The following is an 11185-nucleotide window of genomic DNA, read 5'->3' as shown; positions in this document are numbered from 1 at the left end:
GCCATTCCCATAGGGTTTAGCAATTCATAGGGCTAGGGAATATTACTAACCAATACATCAAAATTCATTTTTGAATTATGTATGTATTTCAGGGAATAATGTTTAGGCTAAGTTGAACTAAATAATGTACGCCAAGTGGCCTTTAATGTACATGTGTAATACTAAATTATGTACATATGTAAGTATTTAATGTTTGGCGAGAGTTGAATCCATACCATTTGGGTTCAGCAATCCATGGGGCTAGGTTGTAGTACCCACTCACAAACGAAACCATCACCAAGCACAGAGAGTTTGAATAATTCCCCTTGGGTTTAGCAACCCATTGGGCTAGGTTATAGCACCACCACATGAATTAAATTTCATTTTTTAATGCGTTTAGGATTTGGTACAGTAAATAATGTACCAATAGTATCTAATAATGTGCACGGATCAGTGAATAATGTACAGATTGAAGAGAATAATGTTGAAATGAACTTGAATTCATGCCCTTTGGGTTTAGCAATCCATGGGGCTAAGTTGTAGTACCCACTTACATTATTTCATGGGTTGTTTACATTATAATATTAACACATGATATTGTTATGATTCTACTTTACTTATTACTAAAGGTTTACATTACTTTGAAGTATATTTACATTAGCAAAATATTGGGGCACCAACATATGTATGTTCAATAATAATGTATATGTTTTACATCAAGTAATGTAATGTTGAGATCCTCTCTGTCCACATCATTAGATCGTAAATGTTACACTATTTAGATGTGAATGTACATCACAACTCTTTTACATCCCCAAAATCTAAGTTTAACAGTTTCAAAAACATTCATTGTTTTCTGTTTCCATCATATTACAACAAACAAAAAAAATCTAATACAAGCGGACTCCTCACTGTCATCGAATTCGACTTGGGACCTCTTTGTACCTATTCATAAACAGATACATTGATTAGTCAAAATGTTACATTACTGGTTAATACGAATTTACATTACTATAAATAACAAATAATAATAATGTAACACATCAGTGCGAAATAATGTAAATATTTGATCAAACAATGTCTAAAGACCTAATGTATGCATATTTACTGTAACCTTATGAAGTCGGTAATGTAAGTAAAAAAGTGTATTAATATAACACACCCTTATATAACACACAATAATGTAGCACATCTGTATCAAATAATGTAAAATTTTGAGTAAATAATATACAGAAAAAATGAAAAAATGTAACAGATCATACTATAACACAAAATAATATAGCACGTCAGTATGAAGTGATGTAAATATTGGGTTAATAATGTGCATATGACTTTGAAAGAAGATACAGAGGACCATATAGAGCAAAAACTGTAACACAATAATGTAGCACATCCGTATCGAATAATGTAAAATTTTGAGTAAATAATGTACAGAAAAAATGAAAAAATGTAACAGATCATACATTCATACTATAACACAAAATAATGTAGCACATCAGTATGAAGTAATGTAAATATTGGGTTAAATAATGTGCATAAGCCTTTTAAAATAAGATACAGGGGACCATATAGAGCAGAAACTGTAAATCAAAAAATTTAAAAATTGGATCCCAATAACAACCGATTCAAATTAAAATCAGAATAATGTAGTAACAAAACATTTCACAGAAACACACAACTATGCACAACAAATGACCACATTAACTGTATCAAGATTCAAATTTGACAAAAATTGGATCTCAATAACAACCCATTCAATTAAAATCAGAACTAAGTAGACTCATCAAAGAATTACTAAAACCTAAACACATCTCAAATCAACCAAAATAAAAAAAATCCCCGCATTTTTGGCTGAGGGTTGATGGACAGTTTCACAATAATGCAACTAGGCAACTAAAATCAGTTTTCCCAATGTTGAATCAACTACAAGTTGACCGAAAATTACCTTATTACTGACCAAGGAGTAAGCGATTGTGAGATGATATATGGTCGAACGTCAACACACGTTGAGATGAAGAAAATCAGTATACGAACTACTGAAAGTCGTCGTCGGGGATTGAATCAACGTTGATTGGAGTTTTTCCGACTTATGAGCGGTGGTAGGTTTTTTGGGTGATTTCAGAGGCGGTTAGGGTTTTGGAAGAGAAGGGAATTGAGGGAGAAGAGGGAGACGAAGTGATGGTGAGAGAGTGGAAGGTCATTGGTCTCTCAAAATTGGAATGATACTATTTTGCTGAAATCTCGGATTTTGCAGTTTTGAAAAGCATGTGTAAAATCTTGTGTTTCCTATTCTACCCCCATAATGTACCAAATCGACCTAATAATGTAACACAGACTATCACATCTCCTACTAATCTAATCTGCCCAACATCTTAATCCAATGGTAGATATTAAGTTGGAACTTAACACTAAGGGGGCAATAGGACCTTAATGTCCTCTATTTTTATATGTATATATATTTGCTACATAATTTTTTTTCAACGATGTAACCAATCATTTTCACCGGTTCACTCCGTCCTAAAAGAATATACACTTTGGATTCGGCATGATTTTTAATGTAAAATTGGTAAAGTAAGAGAAAGATAGAAATAAAAAGTAATTAAAGTATTATTAATGAATAATGAGTCTCAACTCATTTGAAAGAAAATGAATTTTCAAAATTAGAAAATGTATATTTTTATGCCACTGACTAAAAATAGTCAAGATATAATGTGTATTTTTATGGGACGGATGAAATAATATTAATTGTAACAGCCTTAGTCGGTTTACCTATTTACCTCATCTACTCTTTGTTCAACTTATTAAACTTGAGTCAAATCTTTGTATATGTTCCACAGAACTCGAAATTGATGATTTAGGCTAAACCTACATAATAATAATACAACTCTAGGATCAGTAGTCACAGCCACGCAACGAAATTAGGATAAACTTGTTAGAACATCCACAATGGCACCCGTCTCAGCGAACGTTCAGTTGGCGTGCCGGAGTTTCACGCAGGACGTCCGTCATTGTGCAGCGGTGACGCGGATACAGACGTCCGCCATTGCGTTGACTCCACGGACGTCCGCGCGGAGGTCCTGATTATTTTATTTTTTTTTAATTTTTTTTATTATTGTGGGATGTCCTTGGGGATGTCCGTCACTGTGTAGTTGGATGTCCTTATGACGTGGCAGTGCAGTGGAAAATCCTTATGACGTGGTAGGAGGTGTTTTTGGGATGTCCGCCGGGACATCCGCACCACTGTGTGCTCTAAGCACCTAGAAAGTCATAATCTTCACTCCATACAACAATTAATCAAATTCTTAAATCCCCACTTAAAATAGTGAGAGCATAATAAGTAGCAATTCTCTGAAATTCATCCTTGGAAACCTTTAAAATTCAACGCCCATTTCTCTCTAATCTTATTCGGGAAATTAATTTCAAATAAACATTACTACTAACATTTTATTACAGTGAATTCCGTCCTCGCCAATTACATTTACATGACCATCTGCATCATCGAAAACACGTGAAATTCCAAGAATACCCCTTCAATCCAAGCGGTTATACCCCATAAAGGAAAAACAAAACTGCAACAATTGCAGTGGAACTTGTCCAGAATGGAACATGAATGTATGCTAAAATAAATAAAAATTATACTTTGTCAAGAATTACTATATCGAGTGTAAAATTTAATTTAACTAAATTCGTGTATATTATTCAATCATGCATTTCACCCTCAGTCATTAATGGCATTTACCGCATTGCCCCCCCACCACTCTCAACGACGTGATTTATCAACCTCTGTTTATTTGCAGTTATGGGTTTGGTTTGTACATTTAATTGCAATGATGGATACAATAACTAAAACTCGTGTTTATTTTCTTACTAAATATTGTAAAACTAATTCAAATCATGAAATCATATTACGATTTGAATAAAATTTTTATATCATGTTTTTTTATTGCTACATATTATACAATAAATAAATAAAACTAATTTTTAATTAAATTCAAAAATTTAAAGATATTATGTACATGTACAATTTATGTACATTTATCTATTGAGACGTACATTTATCTTTTCTCAATATGTATATGTAATTACAAATAAATAATATTTTAAAAAATCTTATACTCCTTATTTATGTTGTACGTGATTCGTAAGCAGTGGTGGATCCACGTGGGAACAAAGGGGTACAACTGTACCCCAAAACAACTTCGCGCAGATGGTGTAGTGGTATTTATCTCCGCCTCTCACCCTGGCCAGGGTTCGATTCTCATCACCAGCGCCTTCTTCATTTTCCTACATATTTGTATCTTCAAATATTGCATTTTTTATATATTTACTTGTCTTTTTAAATTTTCTAAAATGCTTTTGAAAGGGGAAATCTATCTAATGCATAGTATATATTTATTTTTTCTGTTTTAAAATATTCAATTGGATTCAAAACCGACACCACTCACATCATTCATTTTTCTGTTTTTCTCAAAAAATTGGACACTTTTTTTTTTATAATTTTAGTTTTTAAATATTTTAATAGATTTTGATTCTCTTCTAATGCATGTTTCGTTCATTCATTTTTCTATTTTTTCCAAAAAATTGGACACTTTTTATAATTTTAGTTTTTAAACATTTTAATAGATTTTGATTCTCTTCTAATGCATGTTGTTTCGTTCGTTAGTTTTTATCTTTCCGATTTTTTTTCTAGTGCACATCTATATCATATTTTTATATTAAAATTACAAGTATAAATATTTAGCAAGAAAAATTAAATAAAATAAAAACGATTGGTCAGATTTTGAAACTTCGAATCGTTATAATTATTTATCGTACCCTCAAATGAAAAATCCTGGATTCGCCACTGTTCGTAAGGATATTTATATCTAAAATATATACTCAAATTTCTTTCATTTGTAATAGTACTGAACATTTTGGCGTTTACAGTTCATTTGGCAAATTTTCAGAAAATACTTTCTTACTAGTTGATGTTGTTGCTATAGTAAAATTATAATTAATTTAATCAACATATGCCAATATATCATATATTTCATCGTTTCAACGATCTCCATTGAAAAACTAAAGATATTAGTATCTCTTCTTTATCACTCCCAAAAGTTTTAAGTCACTGAAGTAATTATATATATGCTCCATATATATAAGTACTCATTATAAAAAGTTAAATTTAAATATTTAATAAATTAATAATCATTTAATAATTTGAAAAAAAAAATCAAGAAATAAAGTAAGAATGGAGATTCGTTGATAAATTAAAATTACTCTTGAAATAAATACTCTGAATTAATCCACAACTTACCCAACATATAACATACTCCCTCCGTCTACAAAAAATAGGGCATTTTGTGAATAATACTGGTTTTAATATAGAATTGGTAAAATAAGAGAGAAGAGAAAAAAGGAGAAAAGTTGTTGCAAACTTTCATTTTTTGAATGTGTCATATATTTCGTGGAAAACCAAAAATAGTAAATTTGTCTTATTTTTCGTGGAAGGAGGAAGTATTTAACAAACTAATTATTAATATCTATACTAATCTAAAGTGCAAGTTTGATGAAAAGTCCTTAATACCCTTTTTGGAGGGAAAATGGAAAGATGAGATGTCTCTATTCAAAAATAATTTTTTAAGGCAAAAATAATAGCCCAATAAAATGCTAACTTCTTAAAGAAGTGTTAAAACACATTTAAATAGTGCACTACCATTAAATTTTTTTATAATTAAGTTATTAAATTTATATATTAATTAGCCTTATATTTGAGTTAAATTGGAATTGTGCTAGAGAGTTTAGTCTGCCTTTCATTTATTTAGGTTAAAATTGAGATTTAATCATTTATTGCAATACTTTTTAATATAAAGAGTAGTGCAAATTCTCACATCATTCAAAACAAATAAGATGCATAAAATATTATCGTTATTTTAAGTGATAGTAGTAATTTACTTTTTATACGTATATGTGGCGGGAAGTAAGAAATTTATTATTTCCAATATAAAAAATTAATTTAGTCTTTGGAAATGTATATCAAGTTATGCTATGTTCTGAAATTAAAAGAAAGAAATAAATAGTCAACTAAAATGTGATTATTGGATAATACAAATTTTCTAACTTGACTTCTCAAAGAATTTTTAAATTTATATGATTTAAATTATTCATATATTTAATGTGGATATGTTTAATATTCCTTAGATTTTTTTCAAATTAATTTTTTATAAATTAAGCTATTAAATTTATATATTAATTTACCTTTTATTTGGATTAATGACTTGCATAACACTTTCAATAAACATCTTTACTCACACATATTTTCTTTATTTGTATATCTTATTCTAATTAATTTATTATCTTTTATCATTAGTCACACATCTTATTTTTGTCATTAACTTTATTGTTTTTTTACTTCACTTAGATTATAAATTAAAATTGCATAAATGTTTCATTCATTGAGGAGTAGTAAATTCTTCATTTTGAGTGATATAAGATAAATACATTTCTGTTTTTTTTTAAATTTCCATATTTCTTTCAATTCTTATTTTCTATATATTTATTATATTTTATATTCATTATTTGAAACTCTTATTTCCCGTGCATAGCTCGGGTGTTAATACTAGTTTTCATTAAAGACTAGTTTTAATTAACAGACGAAAGCAATTAAACCCATTTCATCCAATATAATCAATAAAATAATTAAAATAGGAGAAGAAGAGGAAATGACATCACGTGAGTTCAAGACTGATTATTTCTCTTCTCCCCCTTTCACCACCACCGTCACTCTCTCGTTTGTTTAAGTGCGACTTATGTTGTATGGGAAAAAGATGTAATCTTGGCTTGTGGGTCTTCCGAAATCCTCGCTCTTTCGTTTGAATTTTTTCTTCTTGTGGTGGGTTCCAAGGGCAAGCAGACAACGTAGTTATAGCTTCTTCTTCAATCCACAGGTTTTGTGTGTTTTTTCCTTTCAAATTTTTGTATGAAGTTTTATATACTGTGCAGCACGATGGTAAATATTTGTATTCCATTTGTTTATGTTTTCTCTTTTCAAATTTCAAGACTGTTCCATTATTTAAATCTTGCTGGGGCAGAAGTGTAGCTGTGTAGGTGGGATTTTTAATATATTCTCATAGATTTTTTTTAAGTTTATATATTCACATTTGTTTTCTTTTCTGAGTTTGTGTGTTTCAGGTAAAAATGGTGACAATTGTGTTTTTTTCAACTATTGATGCTGTGTGAAAAAAGTGGTACATTCTGCTGTACTTATTGTATGTTGCCTTCTAATTAAATTGCTTTGCCTCCCTTACAGTTAGCTTCTTTATTACTTGTAAGTACACAGTCAAAATCATAGCTTTTGAATGATTGAAGTTTGTGTATATCTTTGACTAGCTCTTCTTTTAGCTTGAGAATCTTGTTATGCATCTTTTCTTCATGTTCAAGGAAGGTTGAGGTTTAAGTTAAGAATGTCACTATCTGAATGCCTAGTTTTGGTGATTTTCAGGTTGACATTGCAATTCTCTTGATTAGCATATGCTGTAGTGTGGATTGTTTTAGTCTGAGGGATGCATGGGAGGCGGCATTCTGTCGATGTCCCTTTATCGAGAACGTTTGTAGCCCTTAGGAGAGTGAGGTCTCTTCGGGATCCATCCACAAACTCCATGTGCAAGTTGAATGCCTTCGCTGATAATGTGAATTGGGAGGCGTATTCGAATGATGCAATCACTTTAGGATTTGAAAATAGAGCGAGTGAGGGTGATGATGATGGTCTAGGATTAAGAAGCTTGGCGCTGTATTATGGTTCAAGAAATAGTAAGTTAGGGGCCATGGTTGGAAAAAAAGAATCTGCACACCGGAGGTCGTTGTGCGATGAAGGGACGGATGCACGTGCACTTGACCTGGCGATGGCGTGTGAAAGCAAGGCGTTGAGTGAAAGATACTGTAAGGATTATGGTGACAAGTATTTTGAGTTCACCAGTGCAACACCTTCGGGTGAGGGTGGGGCTTCGTGTAATGAAGGCAATGATGAACTGAGGCAAGTCAAGAAGAGGCATGGTTTGTGGTGTTCGGAGCTTGATGGACTGAGCAGTGCAGGGAGTCCATGCTTGTCTTATGGTGAAGCTCGAAAGGAACGTGAAGAAGATGTTGGCTTCATGGAGTCTTGCCATCAAGGATGTGGTATCAGCAGTTGTTGGTCAAGAGGTCGGAAACTTAGAGGACCTAGTCTTCTTGCTGATGTCGAAGAACGGCCTCTTTTGTCGGACGATGCAACGAGAGAGAGCATCGACTCTAGGCACAACAGTGAAGGAGTTAGCCCATATGTGGAAACTCCAAGAAGCCTCTGCCAAAAGTTCATGCCTAAAACATTTGGTGAATTGATAGGGCAAAACAGAGTGGCTACGTCTCTATCAGACGCCGTCTCTAGGAGGCAGATAGCTTCTCTTTATCTCTTCCACGGGCCACGAGGAACTGGGAAAACATCAGCTTCAAGGATCTTCGCTGCTGCATTGAATTGCCTCTGTCCCGAGTCTACAAGACCATGTGGCATATGCAAGGAATGTGTCTTATTCTTCTCGGGTAGGAGCATGGATGCTAAGGAAGTGGACTCAGTGAGAATCAACAAAACGGAAAGGTGCAGACTGCTGATGAAGAATGCTCGGATCCCTCCTATTTTATCACAATTTAAGGTGTATATCATCGAGGAGTGCCATCTTTTGCAGCGGGAGACGTGGGCAGCTATACTGAACGGGCTTGTGGAGATTCCTCGACACATTGTCTTCATAATGGTCACTCCAAATCTTGACAAGCTCCCGCGTTGTGCCTTAACAAAGTCCCAAATATTCCATTTCCAGAAGGTGAAGGAAGTTGACATCACCAGCAAGTTGGGGAAGATATGTGTTCAAGAAGCTCTTGATTTCGACCAGGATGCTTTGAGCTTCATAGCAACTAGATCAGATGGTTCGCTGCGTGATGCAGAGATGATGCTCGATCAGCTGAGCTTGCTCGGGAAGAAAATAACAGTTTCATTGGTTCATGATGTGGTAAGTGCTAAACATTCTTGATTCATTTAGCACTATTGGGATCTTGAGTCTACATTGTTGTTCGTTGCTGCAGAGTGGAGTCGTTTCTGATGATGAATTGCTCGATTTGCTGTATCTGGCAATGTCATCTGATGCCTCAAACACGGTTCGAAAGGCCAGAGAGCTTATGGGGTCGGGGGTAGATCCGTTGGAGCTTACATCACAGCTGGCAAGCCTCATAATGGACATTCTTGCTGGAAAGTGCGCCTCTGATGGAGTTTCAGAGACGAGAAGGAAGCTTTTCGGATCAGATAATTGTATGATTCATTATACCTTTCCTTTGATTATTGTGAAATTTTTTCGGATTTTGGGCAGTCAGGCTGCATAATGCTACATCTGATGCTATATCAAACCTATGTTAACTGAGGATTTTGCTTTGTTGAGGTGAATAATCAGTTTTCGTGCAGCTGAAGACGACACGCGCCAGCTCAGCCACGCTCTAAAGATACTGTCACAAACCGAGAAACAGCTGAGGATGTCGAACAACCAGATGACTTGGCTGACTGTGGCTCTTCTCCAGCTGAGCTCTGCAGCTTCAAACGAGGGGAGCGATCCAAGGCTAAGCACGCGGTCATTACTCCCAAAAGGTGAGGATCGGTTATGATGATTTGGAACTCCATACTCCCTCCTTCCCAATAAATGTGGCTCGTAAATTGGATACATATATTCAGAAGGTTGCATTTTGTTTATTAAGTAGTAGTATGGAATCTAGTGTAGATAAGTCACTTTTAGTGGATCGGACCAAAACGGAAAACGAGTCACATTTATTAGGCATACACTACTATGGCTGACTTGAAAATTGCAGATGGTGATTTCCTGAGCTCGTCTTCAACGAGCGACAGTTTCAAGCGCTCCGTTGGATGTGCTTGTGTGGATGCTGGATCTGCAAACACAAAGTATGACCGGGAAACTCTGGATCTGGTCTGGATACGAGCAGCTGGGATGTGCGCGTCTAGCTCTCTCAAGAAGTTCCTCCTCAAACGCGGGAACTTGGCCTCTGTCCGTCTCTCCCAAGGTAAACCAGCTCGATTCTTGCCTCGTGCATCCAAAGCCAAATCATGTTTTGCTCAAGCTCTTCATTGTGCTTATGCGTTGCTTTGTGCAGCAAGGATTGCAGTGGCAGAGCTCGAGTTTGATCACCCTGACCACGCGTCTAGGGCTGAGAAATCGTGGAAGGAGATTGCTGGTGTGCTACAACATATACTGGGCTACAACGTGGAGCTCAGGATAAACTTGTCTCGTGATGGCTCGAGCAGGAAGGGGAAGGCAAAGAAGCCATGCCTCAGCTTGCTCAATTGCTCGCGTAGAGTGCTTTTTAGGGTGAAGAAATCCGGTGGCAATGGTTCGACTCCCACGACTGTGAGAATGAGGGATAGGTGCGTGGAGACATGCTCTTCCGAGTGTAGCTCTCAGGTTTCGTGCTCATTTTGCCGTAAGAAGGAGGTGGTCATGACCATCCGGAGTAGCGAGGGCAACACGTTGAGCATTGAAGCCGGCGCTCCCAACGCCTTGTTGCCTGATCAGTCGGGATGTAAACCACGGTATGCCGTCTCTCATGCACGAGAATCCTCCTTTTTTGTACACATCTAGTGTTTCACTATCATATGCGTGCACGTGCACAAATTGTTTTTTTTTTTGTATTATATCTCGTGTTTCACTACCATCTGCGTGCATGTGCACGCGTTTTTATTTATTTATTTACTAATTATATCTCGTGTTTCAATATCATCTACGTTACCAGATCAAACGAGCACACGAGGTTTCGTTGCTGGAGAACTGCCACATTTCCTTTTCGAAAGGTGACACCGGTTTTTTTTTTTCTCTCTAATGAGATTGATAATGCATAGGACTGAGTACTGAGTCTAAGTGTGCTTTTAATATGCATGCGTGGCAGCTACGGCATCACCACAGCCGCGACGAGCGGCTCGTCGACTACGCCCTACACTGCGCTGCTGCAACGTGACTCATTAGCCATTGCTGTAGATGGTGGGAACATCGTGTAGCAAAAACAGCTGATTTATGTTACTACGAAAAAAGGGTCCATGGTATAATATACAACTTCTGTTAACCTAACTTTTATTACAAATCTTATTCATAAAATTTATAGAATTCAATAATAATTTCTCTATTAATGCATTATTAGTGACAAA

General features: G+C 35.2%; 1 protein-coding gene across 3 annotated transcripts; it reads left to right on the top strand.

The window, feature by feature from the left end:
- The first annotated feature begins 6686 nt into the window (after nucleotides 1-6686).
- Nucleotides 6687-11185, top strand: LOC121791366 (protein STICHEL-like 2). Of its 3 annotated transcripts, XM_042189338.1 has the most exons (9): nucleotides 6687-6905; nucleotides 7150-7205; nucleotides 7460-8996; nucleotides 9070-9292; nucleotides 9443-9622; nucleotides 9841-10050; nucleotides 10141-10576; nucleotides 10777-10834; nucleotides 10930-11185. In XM_042189338.1, the coding sequence occupies exons 3-9, from the start codon at nucleotides 7521-7523 to the stop codon at nucleotides 10996-10998; spliced, it is 2652 nt and encodes an 883-aa protein (XP_042045272.1). In that variant the 5' UTR covers nucleotides 6687-6905; nucleotides 7150-7205; nucleotides 7460-7520; the 3' UTR covers nucleotides 10999-11185. The 3 variants fall into 3 exon arrangements, with proteins under 3 accessions (XP_042045272.1, XP_042045271.1, XP_042045273.1); XM_042189337.1 differs by lacking the exon at nucleotides 7150-7205; XM_042189339.1 differs by lacking the exons at nucleotides 6687-6905; nucleotides 7150-7205 and adding an exon at nucleotides 7209-7226.

The sequence above is a fragment of the Salvia splendens genome, unplaced genomic scaffold (genome assembly GCF_004379255.2).
Source record: "Salvia splendens isolate huo1 unplaced genomic scaffold, SspV2 ctg790, whole genome shotgun sequence".
Classification (NCBI taxonomy): domain Eukaryota; kingdom Viridiplantae; phylum Streptophyta; class Magnoliopsida; order Lamiales; family Lamiaceae; genus Salvia; species Salvia splendens.
This window is presented reverse-complemented; position numbering and strand designations above follow the sequence as displayed.

Excerpts from the sequence above, each read along its gene's own strand:
- LOC121791366 (XM_042189337.1), top strand. The coding sequence starts at position 7,521 with ATGCATGGGAGGCGGCATTCTGTCGATGTCCCTTTATCGAGAACGTTT. Across the intron at positions 8,997-9,069 it reads TTTCATTGGTTCATGATGTG|AGTGGAGTCGTTTCTGATGA; the intron begins GTAAGTGCTAAA and ends TCGTTGCTGCAG. Across the intron at positions 10,051-10,140 it reads CTCTGTCCGTCTCTCCCAAG|CAAGGATTGCAGTGGCAGAG; the intron begins GTAAACCAGCTC and ends TGCTTTGTGCAG.